Consider the following 19,840-nt stretch of genomic DNA (forward strand, 5'->3'; position numbering starts at 1 on the left):
TCACATAGTTGCATATTCATCATTTCTTAGAACATTTGCATCAATTTAGAAAAAGAAATAAAAAGACAACAGAAAAAGAAATGAAACGATAACAGAGAAAAAAAAGATTATACATACCATACCCCTTACCCCTCACTTTCATTTACCACTAGCATTTCAAACTAAATTTATTTTAACATTTGTTCCCCCTATTATTTATTTTTATTCCATATATTCTACTCTTCTGCTGATATAGTAGCTAAAAGGAGCATCAGACACAAGGTTTTCACATTCGCAGAGTCTCATTGTGAAAGCTATATCATTGTTCAATCATCATCAAGAAACATGGCTACTGGAACACAGCTCTACATTTTCAGGCAGTTCCCTCCAGCCTCTCCACTACATCTTGAACAACAAGGTGATTTCTACTTAATGCATAAGAATAACCTCCAGGATAACCTCTCAACTCTGTTTGGAATCTCTCAGCCATTGACACTTAGTCTCATTTCACTCTTCCCCCTTTGGTCGAGAAGGTTCTCTCAATCCCTTGATGTTAATTCTCAGCTCATTCTAGGGTTTTTCTCAGTCCCTTGATGCTGAGTCTCAGCTCATTCCAGGATCTCTGTCCCACGTTGCCAGGAAGGTCCACACCCCTGGGAGTCATGTCCCACGCAGAGAGGGGAAGGCTGGTGAGACTGCTCGTTGTGTTGGCTGGAGAGAGAGGCCACATCTGAGCAACAAAAGAGGCTCTCTTGGGGGTGACTCTTAGGCCTAAATTTTAAGTAGACTTGACCTATCCTTTGTGGGGTTAAGTTTCATGTGAACAAACCCCAAGCCTGGGGGCTCAGCCTATAGCTTTGGTTGTCCACACTGCTTGTGAGAATATCAAGAATTCAACTTGGGGAAGTTGAATTTCTCCCCACTCTCACCATTCCCCGAAGGGGGCTTGCAAATACTTTTCCAGTCACTGAACAAATCACTCTGGGATTCATCGGGGCATCACTCTGGACAAACCAACAAAATCTCATGTCCTACCTGAGATTCTAAGTACTTAAGACATTCAGTCAAACTATCTACATGAGTTATAGTAGGAAATGCTCTAGTCAAAATATAAATTTTGTAACAAATAAACATTTTTTGCTTTAGTCTCACACATAAGGTGACATTTTAAAGTATTAATTATCATCTATTTTCAACACCCTGCAATAATGACATTCCTTTGTTCTTCCTCAGGCAAAAACATTTCTTAAATTTGTACATTGTACATTTCACTATTATTATACACTCTAGGCATTCCTGGATTATACCATCTCGATCTTTACCATCTATCTTTCTTTCTGATTTCATTTATGTTCCAGTCCTCCTCCATCTATCATTCTCACATGCAGGTTCATTCAGTGTTTTAACATAATTACATTACTGTTAGGTAGTATTGTGCTGTCCATATCTGAGATTTTATATTCAGTCCTGTTGCACAATCTGTATCCCTTCAGCTCCAATCACCCAATATCTCACCCTATTTCTATCTCCTGATGGTCTCTGTTACCAAGGAAATATTCTAAGTTTATTCACTAACGTCAGTTCATGTCAGTGAGACCATACAGTATTTGTCCTTTTGTTTCTGACTAATCACACTCAGCATAATGTCCTTAAGGTCCATTCATGTTGTTACATACTTTATAACTTTATTCTGTCTTATAGCTGCATAATATTCCATCTTATGTAAATGTCACAGTTTGTTTAGTCAACTGTCTGTTGATGGACATTTTGGCTGTTTCCATCACTTGGTCATTGTTAATAATGCTGCTATAAACATGTAAATGTCCATTTGTGTCCTTGGCCTCATGACCTTTGAGTAGAGACAGCATATACATGGGTCCTGTTTTTAAACCATTCTGCCAGACTATGTCTTTTGATTGGAGAGTTTAATCCATTAACATTCAGTGTTATTACTGTATGGGTAGTACTTTCTTCTAGTATTTTGCCTTCTGGATTTTATATGTCATATCTAATTTTCCTTCCTTTTACCTTTACTCATAGTCTTCCTTTCTACACTCTTCTCCACACCTCTCTCTTCTGTCTTCGTATCTGTCTCTAGTGTTCTCTTTAGTATTTCTTGCAGAGGTGGTCTGTTGGTCACAAATTCTGTCAGTGATTTTTTGTCTGAAAATGTTTTCATTTCTCCCTCATTTTTGAAGGACAATTTTGCTGGATATAGAATTGTTGGTTGGCAGTTTTTTTCTTTTAATAGTTTAAATATATTATCCCACTGTCTTCTCGCCTCCATGGTTTCTGCTGAGAGATCTGCGCATAGTCTTATTGGGCTTCCCTTGTATGTGATGGATTGCTTTTCTCTTGCTGCTTTCAAGATCCTCTCTTTCTCTTTGACCTTGGACATTCTGATTATTAAATGTCTTGGAGTATGTCTATTTGGATCTGTTCTCTTTGGGGTACGCTGCACTTCTTGGATCTGTAATTTTAAGTCTTTCATAAGAGTTGGGAAATTTTCAGTGATAATTTCCTCTGTTAGTTTTTCTCCTCCTTTTCCATTCTCTTCTCCTTCTGGGACACCCACAACATGTATATTCATGCGCTTCATATTGTCTTTCAATTCCCTGAGTCCCTGCTCATATTTTTCCATTTTTTTCCTATAGTTTCTGTTTCTTGTTGGATTTCAGATGTTCTGTCCTCCGGTTCATTAATCCTATGTTCTGCCTCTCAAAATCTACCATTGTAGGTTTCCATTGTTTTTTTTCATCTCTTCTACTGTGTCTTTCATTTCCATAAGTTCTGTGATTTGTTTTTTCAGACTTTCAGTTTCTTCTTTTTGTTCCTTCCTTGCCTTTTTTATATCCTCCCTCAATTCATTGATTTGGTTTTTGATGAGGTTTTCCATGTCTGTTCGTATATTCTGAATTAGTTGTTTCAGCTCCTGTATGTCATTTGATTTGCTGGTTTGTTCCTTTGACTGGGCCATATCTTCAGTTTCTTTAGTGTGATTTGTTATTTTTTGCTGGCATCTAGGCATTTAATTACCTTAATTAGTTTATTCTGGAGATTGCTTTCACTTCTTTTATCTAGGGTTTTCTTACTGGATGAATTTGTTGTCTATCTGTTCTTTGACATTCTGTTCAGCTTTATCTGAACCTTTAGCTTAAGTTTTGTTTAACAGAGGAAAATTTTTCAGTTTTTGTTTTCTTGTTTCTTGCCCTGCTTGTGTGGTACCTTCCCCCCACATACACTTAGGAGGGTCTGCTTAGATATTATAGACCCCAGTCAGATTTTCCCAGACCAAACTGGTCTCCTATCAGGAGGAAAGAGTCACCTGCGTCGGTTTTCACTGAGCATGAGACCCAGCAGGTTGAAAGACTTTCCTGTGAAGTCTCTGGACTCTGTTTTTCTTATCCTGCCCAGTATGTGGCGCTTGTCTGACTGTAGGTCCCACCAGCATAAGATGATGCGGTACCTTTAACTTTGGCTGGGGGTTTGTTGGAGACAGAGGAGAGGTTGTAGGCTGGTTTTAATGGCTTCAAATTACCATGCACTGGTGTCTGAATTCCTTGATGGAGGGATTCCACCTGGGTGGGCCTTCACCCCTCCCCTGGGGAAGGCACAGGCTCCAGATAAGCCCCCAAAAGAGCTTACTTCTGCCTATGCCTGGGGCAGTTGCAGCCTGAAAAGTCCTGCCGCTGTATCCAGAGGCAGTCAAGCCTTTGTAGATACACAGCCACAAAAACCTGTTTCCTTCTTTTTTTTCCCCCTTTTTCTGTCAGTCCTGCCCCCTTGGTGCTGGGGCAAAAATGAGCAACCTCCGCTTTGATCGGGTTCACCTAAGCTGGGGGCCTATTTTTAGTAGTCAGAATTTGTTAATTAGTTCCACAATTGGCATTTGATTGTGCCCAGTCACTGCTGCTGGTAAAGTCCTTTCCTTTCCCCTTTGGGAAATGGCCTGTGGGGGAGGGGCGCTGGCCGCCGCAGCTTTGGGAACTCACGGTTTTGGGGGGTGCTCGCAGCCGGTCCAGCTGGTCTAGACTGGGGTACGCTGTGTGTCTGGTCACTGACGTGGCCCCAGGAGCTGTTCTGAACTGTTTCTGGTTATTTAGCAGTTGTTCTGGAGGACGAACTAAAACGCGCACATTGTTAAGCCGCCATCTTGACCCGGAAGCCTATTTAAATATTTTAACAAAGGGAGAAAAATAGCAACATGCACAGCATATCAAATCCAAAATAGTTTACACCTTCTACCCTGAAGTATTGTTTAAAATGTATCTGGCTAGGTCATCCTTACAGAATAGGCTAAATAAGACATGCTTCAGACAGTCATTGTGGTGTTGCTTGCTTCAAAAGGGGAAAAAATGTAGTTTTAGAACCAAAGAGGTCCAAGCATAAAATTTAGCAGGTCCTGTTCCCACCAGTTTCAGGGACCTTAAAATATTATAAGCAGCACTTAATTTGTGTTTCTCTGGCACAAGTTTTTATCTTTGTGATTGTTGGTAGAGTTGGTTTTCATTGGCCCAGCTGGTCATTCATCATCAGGAACTTCATCTGGCCTCTTCCTCTTCTCATACACAACAATGATCACCACAAGGATGATAATGTTAGCTAGAATTCCCAAGAAAGGCCAGAATGGGGCCAGGTGGCTCTGCACCCTGAGGATGGTGATGACAGAGTCAGAGCCAATGGAGTTGGTAGGATTACATTCATACTTTCCAGGGTCTTCTGTGATCTGGAGGTTCACAATGTTCAACTCAGTATAATTTTTCTTGTTGATGATAAAGAACCAGACAGAGGTATTGACAATCTCCAGGAGCATACCATTCTTCTTGTGCCATATCCAGTCTGGGTGGGGATAGCCAACTGACTTGCAGTACATCATGGCATCCTGCCCTTCATTCTTGTTCTCACTCTGCTTATGGCTAGTGGTGTCAGGAGCAGCATTCTGAGTGGCGCCTGGCCCTGGAAGGAGGGAGCCAGACACCAGCAACAGCGAGGGCCAGGGCACTGGAGGGCAAAGAGCCTGACATCATTCCTAGCAGAAGATCAAAAAGTGAATGGGTCAGGGCCAGAGCCTGGGCCCGGGAGGGAAAGACAGGGAGGGAGGGGGCAGGCAAGTGCACAAGGGAGTGAGCAAGGGAGTGAGCAAGGGATATGATTGTTATTTGTATGAAATGTCTTTTCCCAACCTTTCACTTTCAACCTATTTTTGTCCTTGGTTCTAAAATGAATCTCCTGTAGTCAACATATAGATAGGTCCTGTTTTTTTATTTATTCTCCCAGTCTCTGTTTTTGATTCTGTTTAATCCATTAACATTTAGTGTTATTACTGTAAGGGCAGTAATTTCTCTACTATTTTGTCTTTTGGATTTTTATATGTCATATTTAATTTTTTTTCTTTTTTCACCTTTATTGATATTCTTTATTTCTACACTTGTCTCCAGACCTCTCGCTCCTGCCTTTCCATATCTGCCTGCAGTGGTCCCTTTAGTATTTTTTACAGAGTTGGTCTCTTCATCACAAATTCTCTCAGTGATTGTTTGTCCGAAAATGTTTTAATCTCCCAGTCATTTTTGAAGGACAATTTTGCTGGATATAGAATTCTTGGTTGGCAATTCTTCTCTTTTAGAATCTTAAGTATGTCATACTACTGCCTTCTCACCTGCGTGGTCTCTGCTGAGAAATCCACACACAATCTTATCAGGCTTCCCTTGTATGTGATGGATTGCTTTTGTCTTGCTGCTTTCAAAATTCTCTCTTTCTCTTTGACATCTGACAGTCTGATTGGTAAGTATCTTGGAGTATGCCTCCTTGGGTCTATTCTATTTGGGGTATGCCATGCTTCTTGAATCTGCAAGTTTGACTTTGATAGAGATGGGAGATTTTCAATGACTATTTCCTCCATAGTTTTTTTCCTCCTTTCCCTTGTCTTCTCCTTCTGGAACACCTGCAACATGTATATTTGTGCACTTCATGTTGTCATTCAACTCCCTGAGACCCTGCTCATATTTTTCCATTCTTTTCTCTATATTTTCTTTTCTGTGTTGAATTTCAGATTTCCAGTCCTCTAGTTCATTAATCCTTTCTTCTACCTCTTCTAATCTGTCCTTGTAGGTTTCCTTTTTTTCCCATCTCTTCTACTGTGCCTATCATTCCCATAAGTTCTGTGATTTGTTTTTTTTTAACTTTAAATTTCTTCTTTTAATTTGCACAGTGCCTTCTTTATAGACTTCCTCAACTGATTGATTTGATTTTTGATGAGATTTTCCATCTCTATTTGAACATCCTGAATTAGTCGTTTCAACTCCTGTATCTAATTTGAATTGTTAGTTTGTTCCTTTGACTGGGCCATACCATTGATTTTCCTGGTATGACTTGTTTATTTTGCTGGTGTCTAGGCATTGATTTCCTTAATTAGTTTCTTCTGGAGGTTGTTTTCACTCTTTTACCTAGGATTTTCTTGCTGGATGGCTTTGTTCTCTATCTGTTCTTTGACATTCAGTTCAACTTATTCTAGACCTCTAGCATAGGTTCTGTTTAATTCATCAGAATTTTTCAGTTCTTGCTTTTATGTTTCTTCCCCTGCCTATAAGGAGCCCTTTTTTAATTATTATTTGAAATGGCTCTCCCTCAGATATTATAGACCTCAGTCAGATTTCGCTGACTGGACTAGTTCACGTCTCAGGAGGAAAGAGTCACCTACATCAGTTTTTGCTGAGGGTGAGACCCAGCAGGTTGCCAGACTTTCCTAAGAAGCCTCTAGACTCTGTTTTTTCCTGTCTTGCCCAGCATGTGGTGCTTGTCTGCCTGCTGCTTCCCACCAGTGTAAAGTGGTGTGGTGCCTTTAATTTCAGCAGACTCTCCAGTTCTGTGTGGGGTTTCAGCCAGTCCAGCTTGTCCAGACTGGGGTATGATGTGTCTGGTTACTGATGTAGCCCAAACTGTTGTTTTGTACTGTTCCTGACTGTTTATTAGCTGCTCTGGAGGACAAACTAAATTCCACAACTCACTAAGCCACCATCTTGCCCTTGTAATCTTTACTTATACTTTTAAAATTATCTGCCCATCATACTCTCGGATGTATCAGGGTATAAAATTAAGCTATGCAAAATTACAAGCCCTCATTCCCATTCTGGGCTCCTTGTGTTTGGGTTGTTTAAATTAACTGTCCAGACAGATTGAGTTAGATTGTGTTATAGGTTCATTCACCTCGTTGCACAACTTTTTTCCTTTCTATAGTGCCCAATATTCTATCATGTATATACACAACAGTTTGCCAATCTACTTCTCAGTCAATTATTATTCAGCCACCTTCATTCATTGGGCATCATGTGTAATGTCCAAAGACAACAATCCATGTCCCACATTATCTCAGTTGTACAATCAACACCATTCATTTTTAGACAGTTTTTATTGCTCCCAAAGAATAAAATAACCAATAAACTCTCACCAGATAGAAAATTCAAACCTCCCCTTAGCTCTTGCCCCACCCCACCCAATTATTTACCCCTGGTGTTGCTGTGGTATTGTTGATATCTTCCTGTTAAATATAGACCATAGCATGCAATAGTAATTTTCTTCCTATTCCTGTCTATTATTGACTCTTTGTACAAGAATCATACCTTTGAAGTTCAGACAAGAACTTATTTATATTTGCAGTGTTAATTGTTGGGATACATGGCTCTATATAACCCTTTTCAATCATGTTTACCTTCAATATGGCAATATTACTTATAAACTCACTAAAAATGCCTTCACTCCTAACCATTCCCTTATATATTCAACTTCTTTAGCTAACCATTTACCCATCTCTAGCTTCTGTGTATCTGTAGGTCCCCTATACTCTGTATTTAAAGCCTCTTAGTTTACCTTTACCAAGGTCATAATAGTGAAATCAGACAGTATCTATCCTTTTGTGTCTGGCTTGTTTCACTAGCATTATGTCCTCAAGATTCCTCCATATTGTCATATGCTTCAAGGTCATTTCATCTTACTGCTACATAATATTCCATCATCTGAATATACCACATTTTGTTTATCCACTCATCTGTTGATAAACAAATGTTTATGTTGGGCATTTGGACTGTTTCCATCTTTTAGTGACTGAATAGTACTGCTGTGAACATCGGTGTACAAATCTCTGTTTGTGTCACTGCTTTCGGCTCTTCTGGGTATATACCGAGTAGTGGTATTGCCAGGTCATAGGGTAACTCAGTATTTAGTTTTCTAAGGAACCGCCAGACTGTCTTCTATAGCAGCTGTACCATTATGCATTCCCATCAGCAGAGTATAAGTGTCCCAATTTCTCCACATCCTCTCCAACGTTTGTAGTTTCCTGTTTGTTTAATAGCAGCTATTCTTATAGGTGTGAGATGGTATCTCACTGTAGTCTTGATCTGCATTTCCTTTATAACTAAAGAAAATGTGCATCTTTCATGTGCTTTTGAGCCATCTGTATTTGTTCTTCAGATAAATGCCTGTTCATAACTTTAGCCCATTTTATAATTGGGTTGTTTGTCCTTTTGTTGTTGAGTTGTATAATTTCCTTATGTATATGGGATATCAGAACTTTGCCCAATATGTGATTTCCAAATATTTTCTCCCATTGATTTGGGTGCATCTTCAACTTGGTGGCAGCACTTTGAAACACAGGGGCATTTAATTTTGGGGAGTTCTCCATGTATCTATTTTTACTTTTGTTGCCTGTGCTTTGGGTGCAAAGTTTAAGAAACTACCTCCTGTTACTTGGTCTTAAAGATGTTTCTCTATGTTTTCTTCTAGGAGTTTCATGGTATTGGCTCTTATATTTAGGTTTTTGATCCACTTTGAGTTAATTTTTGTATAGGGTATAAGGTAAGGGTCCTCTTTCATTCTTTTGGCTATTGATGTCCACCTCTCCCTTGCCCATTTATTGAAAAGACAATTTTGTTCCAGTTCAATGGATATGGAGACCTTGTTGAAGATCAGTTGACCATAGATTCGGTGGTCTGTCTCTGCACTCTTCAATTCCATTGGTCAATACTTCTTTGTATCAGTACCATGCTGTCTGACCACTGTGGTTTAGTAATAGCTTTAAATTTAGAAACTGTTAGTCCTTCCTTTTGAGGTTATTTTTAGCTATTTAAGGTCTCTTTCCCTTCCAATAGAATTTGATAACTAGCTTTTCCAAGTCTTCAAAGTAGAAAGTAGTTTTTGAAATTTTGATTGGTATTGCATGGAACCTGTAGATCAATTTAGGTAAAATGGACATCTTAACTACATTTAACTTTCCTATCCAATGACAGGAATGTTTTTCCATCTGCTTAGATCTTTGTAGATTTCTTTTAGCAATATTGTGTGGTTTTCTGTGTACAGGTCCTTTACATCCCTGATTAGGTTTGTTCCTAGATACCTAATTCTTTTAGTTGCTATTTTGAATGGAATTTTTTCCTTAATTGATTCAGTTAGGTCATTCCTTGTGTATAGGAACATCAGTGATTTCTGCACATTAATCTTGTATCCTACCACTTTCCTGAATTTGTTTATTATCTGAAGAAGTTTTTTCATAGATTTCTCAGGATTTTCAAAGTATAGTATCATGTCATCTGCAAATAATAAAGTTTTACTTCTTCCTTTCTGATTTGGATGCTTTTTTCCTGCCTGATTGCTCTAACTAGAACTTCTACTACAATGTTGAATAATAGTGGTGACAGAGGGCATCCTTGTCTCATTTCTGATCTTTGGGGGAAGGCTATAAATCTCTCATCATTTGAGTACAATGATGGCTATGGGTTTTTCATATATGCCCTTTATACTGGTTTGAAACCATTACATACCCCTCAAAAGCCATGCTTTAATCTTGATTCAGTATTGTAGGGTGGAAAGACTTTTGATTTGCTTATCTCCATGAAGTTGTGGGACTCCCAGTTGTGGATGTGACCCTTTGATTAGATGGAAATGTGACTCCACCCATTCAAGGTAGGCCTTAATTAGTTTACTAGAGTCCTTTAAAAGGAGAAACATACTGGAGAAATCTCAGATGTAGATGCTTGGAAAACTGTTGCTTGAGAGCTGACAGAGACATGGATGTTTGGAGATGCATGGAATGCTAACAACAAGAGGAGATGCCCAGATATGGGCAGAACCCAGCAGACCTTGCCATGTGCCTTCCCATGAGATGATAAGCAAGGGAATTGTGCCTCAGAGGAGCTAAGTGAAGGCCTGCAATGCTTAAAGAGGAAAACATTGGCATCTGAAGCTGGAAGTGGTGGAACTGACAAGGACCAGCAGATGCCAGCTGTGTGCCTTCACAACTCACTGAGGTGTTCCAGACGGTATCGGCCTTTCTTGAGTGAAGGTAACCTCTTCTTGTTCTCTTAATTTGGACATTTTCATGGCCTTAGAATTGTAACTTGTAATAAACTCCCTTTATAAAAGCCATTCCATCTCTGATATATTGTATTCCAACAAACAAACAAATACACCCTTCATCATATTGAGACAGTTTCCTTCAATTCCTATCTTTTGAAGTTTTTTTTCAAAAAAAGTTCTGAATTTTGTTAAGTACTTTTTTAGCATTAATCGAGATGATCGTGTGATTTTTCCCTTCAATCTATTAATGTGCTTTATTACATTGATTGATATTCTTGTTTTGAGCTAACCTTGCATTCCTGGTATAAACCCCATTTAGTCATGATATATAATTCTTTTGATGTGTCACTGGATCAATTTGCTGATATTTTCTTGAGAATTTTTGCATCTATATTCATTAGAGAGATTGGTGTTTAGTTTTCCTTTTTGTAGCATCTTTACCTAGTTTGGTATTAGAGTGATGTTAACCTCATTAAATGAGTAGGTAGTGTTCCTTTTTCCTGAAAAATTTCTGAGAGCTTGAGCAGGATTGGTTTTAGTTCTTTTTGGAATGTTTGATAAAATTTCCCTGTGAAGCCATCTGGCCCTGGGCTTTTCTTTGCAGAAGATTTGTGATGACTGATTGAATCTCATTACTTGTAACTAGTTTATTGAGGTCTTCTATTTCTTGAGTCAGTGTAGGTTGTTTGTGTGTTTCTACGAATTTGTCCAGCCCATCTAAGTTGTTTAGTTTGTTGGAATATAGTGGTTCATAGTATCCTTCTATGTTTTTTTATTTCTTCAGGTCCGTGTGGTAGTTAGGTTCAGATGTCAACTTGGCTAGGTGAAGGTGCCTAGTTCTATTGCTATGGACGTGAGCCAATGGCATGTGAACCTCATCTGTTGCTGATTACATCTGCAGTCAGCTAGGAAGCATCCCTGCTGCAGTGAATGATGTTTGATTTAATTGGCTGGTGCTTAAATGAGAGAGCTCAAAGTAGCACAGCCAAAGCAGTTCAGCATACCTCATCTCAGCCCTCGCAGCTCAGCCCAGGCCTTTGGAAATGCAGAAAGGAATCACCCTGGGGAAACTTGTTGGAACCCAGAGGCCTGGAGAGAAAGCCAGCAGAGATCACCTTCTGCCTTCCCACATAAGAAAGAATCTCAGTTGAAACTTAGCTGCCTTTCCTCTGAAGAAGTATACATTAACTACATAAATCCCCTTTTATTGAAAGCCAGTCCATCTCTGGTGTGTTGCATTCCAGCAGCTAGCAAAGTAGAACAGTCCATGATAATGAACCCCCTCTCATTTATGATTTTATTTGGTTGCAGCTTCTCTCTTTTCTTCTTTGTCAGCATTAGTAGGGGGTTCATCGATTTTACTGATTTTCTCAAAGAACCAACTTTTGATTTTGTTGATTATTTATATTGTTTTTGTTTTTGTTGTTGTTGTTCTCTAATTCATTTATTTCTGCTTTAATTTAGAAGAAATTTCTGTATTCTATTTCTGTTTCTCTTCTATTTGCTTTTGGGTTAGTTTGCTTTTTCTCTCTCCAGGTCTTCCAGGTGAGCAGTTAAGTCCTGGATTTTTGCTCTTTCTTCTTTTTAAATATAGACATTTAGGGCAATAAATTCCCTCTAAGCACTGATTTTGCTGCATCCCATAAGTTCTGATATATTGTATTCTCATTATCATTTGTCTCCAGATGTTTACTAATTTTTCTAGCAATTTCTTCTTATACCATTGATTGTTTAAGAGTGCCTTATTTAATCTCCATATATTTGTGAAAGTTCTGGTTCTTTAGTGGTTATTGATTTCCAGCTTCATTCCATTGTGTTCAGAGAAAGTGTTTTGCATAATATCAGTCTTCTTAAATTTATAGAGACCTGTTTTGTGCCCCAGTATATGAACTATCCTGGAGAAGGTTCCATGAGCACTAGAGAATGTATATCCTGGTGTTTTGGGGTGCAACTATATATGTCTGTTAGGTCTAATTCATTTATCAAATTGTTTAAGTCCCCTATTTCCTTGTTGATCCTCTAATTGTTCTAGCTATAGAGGAGAGTGGTGTATTAAACTTTCCCATTATTATTGTTCAGACATTTATTGCTCCCTTCAGTTTTGCCAATGTTTGTCTCATGTACTTTGGAGCTCCTTGACTATGAGCATAAATGTTCATGATTGTTTGTTTTTTTTTTTATGAAGTGTCCCTTTTGTTAATATGGAGTGTCCTTCCTTGTCTGTCTGACTCTCTCTCTCTCTTTTCATTTGTAAAAGGCATTTCCTTTATTTAACTTATTTTTTCCCCATTTTCTGTAAGGGTTGAATCTTTTTCTTTTCTTTCCAAATCTGCTTTTTCTTTCTTCAAATAATAATATCCATCATGCCTGCTCTTGCTCTGAAGGGGAAGCAGGAGGTTTAGTTGTTGCAGTTAATGGTTCCTTTCTTCAGAAAGATTATTTTCATGTTATTTCTGAGCCTGAGATAGTTGGTAAAACCACTGGGTTGGCCGAATTGATCATCTTGGAAGACCATCACCTCCTCTGCGGAATTCAAGAGTTTGGTCATAGGTACTTTCTTCTTCCCATGCCTCTGTTTGAATTGGCCTGATGTTGCTTAGTTGCACCTCTTCATAGTTTCCATAATCAATGAATTTAACAACTACTATCATACCTGAAGAATGGAGGGCTTCAACTTCTGCTCAGTAAAACTTGTCTTCCTTGTCTCTTATGATGTTGTTCTAGTTTTCCAGCTGCTGGAATGCAATATACAAGAAATGGAATGGCTTTTAAAAGGGGGAATTTAATAAGTTGCTAGTTTACAGTTCTAAGGCTGAGAAAATGTCCCACCTGAAACAAGTCTATAGAAATGTTCAACCTAAGGCATCCAGGAAAAGATACCTTGGTTCAAGAAGGCTGATGACATTCAGCATTTTTCTCTCAGCTGGAAGAGCACATGGCAAACATGGCAGCATCTGCTGGCTTTCTCTCCAGGCCTCCTTTCATGAAGCTCCCTGGGAGGTGTTTTCCTTCTTCATCTCCAAAAGTCACTGGCTGGTGGACTCTCTGCTTCATGGTTCTGCAGTGTTCTGAAGCTTTCTCCAAAATACTTCTTCTTTTATAGGATTCTGGTGAACTAATCAAGACCCACATTGAATGGGTGGAGATATGTCTCTGTCTAATCAAGTTTAATACCCACAATTGATTGAGTCACATCTCTGTGGAGATTAACCTAATCAAGTGTCCAACCTATGGTACTGAATAAGAATTAGAAGAAATGGTTACTCCCACAAGGAAGATTAGGATTAAAACTTGGCTTTTCTAGGGTCTATAAATCCTTTCAAACCAGCACAGATGTCTTTACATTTAAAGTCTATTATGTCTGATATTAGTATAGCTACTCCTGCTTTCTTTTGATTGGTATGCAGCAAATAGATGGGTCATATTTCTTAATCTTATCCTTGTATCTGGGGGTGCGGGGTGGGTGGGGTATGCCTGCGCTTGTGCCTCGGGCATGACAGTGCATGGGAGAGCCGTGGTGTGGGGTGGGATATGGGTGTGGGGTGGGCATGGCAGTGTAAGAGTGCTGGGAATGGTGGGGTGTGGCCTACTTCTTTGTCCCCACCTACCTGTCTTGTCCTCCTGAGGGCTCCAGGCCTTAGTACAGCAGCGGGAGCAATAGGCTCTGTGCGCCAGCTAGATGAGCAGGAAAAACATGTTTACTGGTTTTGAGGTTCCCCAAATGAGCTCCAGGCTGCTTAGTTGAGGGGACTGATATCCCAAGTTAGCTGCCTGGGAAGACCTTTCCTGGGCACAGCATTTTATCCCCAGTGGAGTCCTGACTGAACCCATTTACACCACTCTCTGTGTCCCCATCCCTCAGCTTTTTCATCCAGGTACTCTCTTTATAATGTAGAATACCCTATCAGTAACTTGTACACTGAGACTGTTGCCCCAGTCATTTTTCTGTCCACTTCTCTAGTTGTTCCTTGGAGCCGGGGTGAATTCAGCCTATCCTATACCACCATCTTCCCAGAAATCTAGAGTTGATTATTTTTATAGTACTGACTGATGTCTGAAGTATGTAATTTCACAGTTCTCCACCTAGCTTTGAGGTCTTTAGTTTCAGAGCCAGCATTTCCTATGTTAGAATTTCACTAAGTTTATAGCTATAGCAATTCCTCTCAAAATTTGAGATCAACATTCTCAGTGTCATACAGGGGAAACCATAATGCCTTGAGACATAATCAGGAAATTTCTGTGTTCCTAGTGGGTATCTGTCCTCCTTGAGAATTAAGGTCTTCAAGGGTTATCAGCCTTAAAGATAGGTCAGGTCCTCATGTGAGATGATACATTCTTAGAATATATCTATTCACTTCTTTATTTAATAAATACTTAATAAGTTCCTCCATACAATGGTACTTTGCCAGTCTCTGTGGCATGTTCTTCTCCTGTCTGGAAGATACTTGCTCCTGAAGACTCAGTATACTACTTTCACCCATTACTTAATTAGAAATACCTTAAAATTGGTCTACCCTCTCCTCTGTTTCTATCTTTGGCATATTTCTGCTGAAAACACAGTTATTGTTTATAGCCAGATAACCTTATAATCAATATTTCAAATTTTTGTATATTCATTTTTCAATTTCTCGATAGTTTTGGATGCCTATTGAAAATGTAATGGTGGCAGACAAAAAAGAAAGTGAATTCCATTTCTCTAAACTGAAGAGAAAGCAAGACTTGGAAAAGAAAAGAAAAATTAAAAAAGTAGAATGGATGAGGCACATGTAAGTTGATAAAATAGACTTACTAAAGCAGTTCTCAGTATTTTAAGCTTTTAAGAAATGTTTGCTATCACTACTAAAATAATTACATGGTATTTTTAAAAGAAAATGCAAGACTTAAGTTATTTTTTTTCTTTTTTTTTTTACATGGGTAGGCACTGGGAATCAAACCCGGGTCCTCAGACATGGCAGGCAAGCACTCTTACCTGCTGAGCCACCGTGGCCTGCCCAAAGTTACATTTTTTAAAGTGTACTATGAGCCATGTTTTTATCTTGTGATATAAATGGGAAAAGATATGATGTCTTTGACCTTGAATTAAAATCTGTTGGAAAGCCAGACATGAAAATAAACAGTTACTATTTTATATCAGATATCTTTCATTTGTCCCTCTAGATCCCATCTATACCATTCTCCACCTTGTCTCTGTGCTCTAAGATAATGAACATGAATGAATTATATTTCAAGGGGCCCTTGTGCTCTCAGTCTTCGGTTGGGTCCATCCAATGGGTAGGAAATGAGGGAGGTGGAGAAAAGTGAGTTAGAATACTCTTTTTGCCTCTAATCCCTCCCTGCGATTCAATTTGGTTTGTGTGTGTCCGTTGATAAAAGACACTGCACTTCTCAAGACAACTGATTCTACATGACTTGCACTTTTCCCAGTTTCTGGTAACTGTTCTTTCCCTCATTATTTCAGACTTATGATCAGTAACATCTCATTTGCACTAACTCTGGATTATTGTGCTATCCACTATACCAATGGTTCCCCTATATCCAGAATTTTATAAATAGCCTCTCTTAGTAAATGCTCTCTTTAAAAAAATATATTTTTGTTAAGAAATCTTCACACTCATACATTCCATACATGGTGTATGATCAATGGCTCACAGTATCATCACATAATTATGTGTTCATCACCATGATCATTTTTTAGAACATTTGCATTACTCCAGAAAAAGAAAAAAAGAAAAAGCTCATACATACCATACACCGTACCACTCCCTCTCACTGACCACTAGTATTTCCATCTACACAATTTATTTTAACCTTTGCCCCTATTATTTTTTATTCATATATTTTTACTCATCTGTCCATACCCTGGATAAAAGGAGCACCAGACACAAGGTTTTCACAATCACACAGTCACATTGTAAATGTTGTATCTTTATACAATCGTCTTCAAGAATCAAGGCTACTGGAATAGTTTCAGGTACTTTACTCCCTCCACTCCAATACACCATAAGCTAAAAAGAGATATCTTAATAATAATACATAAGAATAACCTCCAGGATAACCTCTCGACTCTGAAATCTCTCAGCCACTGAAACTTTATTTTATCTCCTTTCTCTCTTCCCTCTTTTGAGAAGGATTTCTCAATCCCTTGATGCTGGGTCCCAGCTCATCTTGGGATTTCTGTCCCATGTTACCAGGGAGTTTTATACCCCTGGGAGTCATATCCCACGTAGGAGGGAGGGCACTGAGTTCACCTGCCAACTTGGCTTAGAGAGAAAGGCCGTATCTGAGCAACAAAAGAGGCTCTCTGGGAATGACTTTCAGCCCTCATTTTAAGTAGGCTTAGCCTGTCTTTTACAGAAATAAATTTCATAGGAGTAGACCCCAAGATTGAGGGCTCTGCCCTGATTTGTTTGTCCCCACTGCTTGCGAGAATATCAGAAATTCTCCAAATGGGGAAGTTGAATATTTTCTCCTTTCTCCCCATTTTCCCAAGGGTACTTTGTAAATATTTCTTTATTCACTGCTTCAAGTTACTGTAGATTTATTGGGGAATCACACTAACCTGGACAAATTAACAAAATCTCACTCCCTATTCAAGATTCCATGTACTTAGGGTATTCAACTAAACAGACCATACAAGTTAAATTAGAAAATGCACTACCCAAAATATAAATTTTGCACCCAATAAACATCTCTCCCTTTAGTCTCACACAGAAGTTGAAGTTTTAAAATATGGATGATATCATCCTTTACTCTGTATTCTGATTACCTTAGTCCTATCCAGATCAGCTTCATTCATATCTCTACTTGAAGTCTGATAACTTTTTCAACTTTTTCAACAGTTCCTGTAAGGGGTACTGCTGACTTTCATAGCTTCAGTGCTGTAACTCTGAGTCTTAGGTGTCACATAAATACCTGAAGTTTCTGGGAAAGACCATGTTATATACAAACAGATCAGTATCTCAGAATTTAGAACTAACAGTTATACCTCCTGAATATATGTGACTGCTGTAAGAGCTTACAATCTATGACCCTTTGCAATAGGCTCCAATTTGGTGACCCATGCTCTTGACTTTATTTCACTGAGTTTTAATATTATAGTTAGTCCAAACTTCATTTGTTCTTGAGATTGCTCAGTAGTCTAATTTGTATGTATGCACCATAGTCCCCCCTTTCATTCCTCAGTCATTGTACCCTTAGGCCACCTCCGTTTACAATCAGGAACACTGCCACCATAAACACCAGTATGCAAATATCCTTTTGTGTCCCCACACTCAGTTCCTTCTGATATATACTGAGCAACGGGGTTTTAGAATCATATTGCCAACACACCTCTAGCCTTCTGTGGAGCCACCACACTACCCTCCAAGGAACTGCACCTCTCATTTTCCCTGTCAACAGTGGATAGGTATATCTCTTTGTCCATACTTTCTCTAGTACTTGTTTCTCTCTGTTCAGGTTTACAATTTTATTCACACATCATACAATCCAACCTAAGTGAATAGACATGCCTTTGCCTCCATACTCTATCTGAAGACATTTCCTTTTCTTCACAAAGAATCCATATCCCTTTTCCATTCCCTCCACCTGTTGACATTTAGTTTTGGCATAGGCCTTTGTTACGTGAAGCATATTACAATATCACTGTTGTCTATAGACCCTAGCTTGAACTGATTGTGTTTTTTCCCATATACTGTCAGCTTTCAATACCCTGCAATATTGACATTCATTTGTTCTCCCTCATGCAAAAATGTTTTTTAATTTGTACATTGATCACCATCATTGTCCACTCTAGGCACTCCTAAATTACACCATCTCAGTCTTTATCCTGTCTTTCCTTCTGGTTTCATATGTGCCTGCAGCCCTTCTCCTTCTATCATATTTACATTTAGCTTTATTCAGTATACTTATATTATTGTGCTACCATTGGGCAGTATCGTGCTATCCATTTCTAAATTTTTACATTCAGTCCTGTTGCACAATCTGTATTACTTCAACACCAATTGCCCAACCTCTACCCTATTTCTATCTCCTAATAACCTGTGTTCTTAACTTCAATTTCCCAAGTTTATTTATTAATATTAGTTCATATTAATGAGACCATACAGTATTTGTCCTTTTTTTCTGCCTGATTTCACTCAGCATAATGTCCTCAAGGTCCATCCACATTGTAATATGCTTCATGACTTATTCTGTTTTACAGCTGCCTGATATTCCATCATATGTTTATACTACAGCTTGTTAGTAAACTCTTTTGAATTAGCCTATTTTGAGTATGCTATTGTTTCCTATTGAAATCATAACTAATGCAGCAATTGGTACCAGGAACCCCCCCCCCCCAAAAAAAAAAAAACCAGACGTGTTAATCTGAGATAGTGCTGGTCATATATTCAAAGAGCATGTGGAAAATAGAATACAGGTAATTCGTGGCATAACGATTACTCAGATTTCAGTGGTGGAGTCATGGGGACCAAGTGCATATGGAAGGCAAGGCTTCAGATGATCAAGTGACTGGAGCACTTAGCCTCTATGGCAGTAATATTGATTATAAAGATTGTGGAGTTGCCTAACTACTTCTTTTGGTATAGGCAGTATACACAGGGAAAAAGAGATACTTAAAATTCTAAATATGCAATTAAGCACATGTATAAACTCTATGAGAGATGCCTGGATATAAAGAGTCACAGAACTTTTGCTTCTGGCCATGATGGAGTAACAAGGACTAGATTTACATGCTGTGCTAGCTTGAAAGGATTATGTGCCCTAGAAAAGCCATGTTTTAATCCTGATCCAATCTTGTGGGAGCAACCTTTTCTTTTAATCCCCATTCAATAATATAGGTTGGAATCTTTTGATAAATTATCTCCATGGAGAAATGTCACACCCAATTATGGATATTGATTAGATGGGGATGTGGCTCCATCCATTCTAGGTGGGTCTTGATTTTGTTTGCTGGAATCCTTTAAAAGAGGAAGCATTTTGGAGAAAGCTTAAAAATGACAAAAGTGAGAGAGCCAGGAAACTGACAGAGCCCACACAGCCAGAAACCTTTGGAGATGAAGAAGGAATATGACCTTAGGGGAGCTTCATGAAACAAGAAGTCTGAAGAGATAAGTAGCAGATGTCACCATGTTCACCATGTGCCTTTCCATTTGCGAGAGAAACCCTGAACTTCATCAGCCTTTCTTTCTTATTTTTTTTTCAGATTTCCCCTTTTCCTTTTTAAGTTAAAAAAAAATTTTTTTAAACATAACAACATGCAAACACTAACATTCTTACCATATGATCATTCCATTCTTGGTATATATCAATAACTCACAATATCATCATATAGTTGTATATTGATCACCATGATCATTTATTAGAAAATATTCATCACCATGATCACTTCTTAGAACATTTGCATCAATTCAGAAAAGAAATAAAAAGAAAAAAGAAAAAAAATTGCATACATACCATACCTCTTACCCCTCCCTCTCACTGACTGCTAGTATGTCCATCTACCCAATATGTTTTAGCC

General features: G+C 38.6%; 1 protein-coding gene and 1 pseudogene across 10 annotated transcripts in view; one reads left to right on the plus strand and one right to left on the minus strand.

The window, feature by feature from the left end:
• Positions 1 to 19,840, plus strand: part of C8H11orf65 (chromosome 8 C11orf65 homolog) — a 239,768-nt gene that overhangs the window by 105,888 nt on the left and 114,040 nt on the right. For all 10 annotated transcript variants that reach the window (XR_013156584.1, XM_077113064.1, XM_077113066.1 and 7 more), the window contains one exon: positions 14,959 to 15,089. Coding sequence is in view for 9 of the 10 variants with exons in the window: in XM_077113064.1 (XP_076969179.1) it covers positions 14,959 to 15,089 (131 nt within the window). In the remaining variant the exon portion in view is untranslated. The remainder of the gene's footprint in view (positions 1 to 14,958; positions 15,090 to 19,840) is intronic.
• On the minus strand, positions 4,419 to 14,194 carry LOC143643844 (neuroplastin pseudogene; annotated as a pseudogene).

The sequence above is a fragment of the Tamandua tetradactyla genome, chromosome 8 (assembly GCF_023851605.1).
Source record: "Tamandua tetradactyla isolate mTamTet1 chromosome 8, mTamTet1.pri, whole genome shotgun sequence".
Classification (NCBI taxonomy): Eukaryota; Metazoa; Chordata; class Mammalia; order Pilosa; family Myrmecophagidae; genus Tamandua; species Tamandua tetradactyla.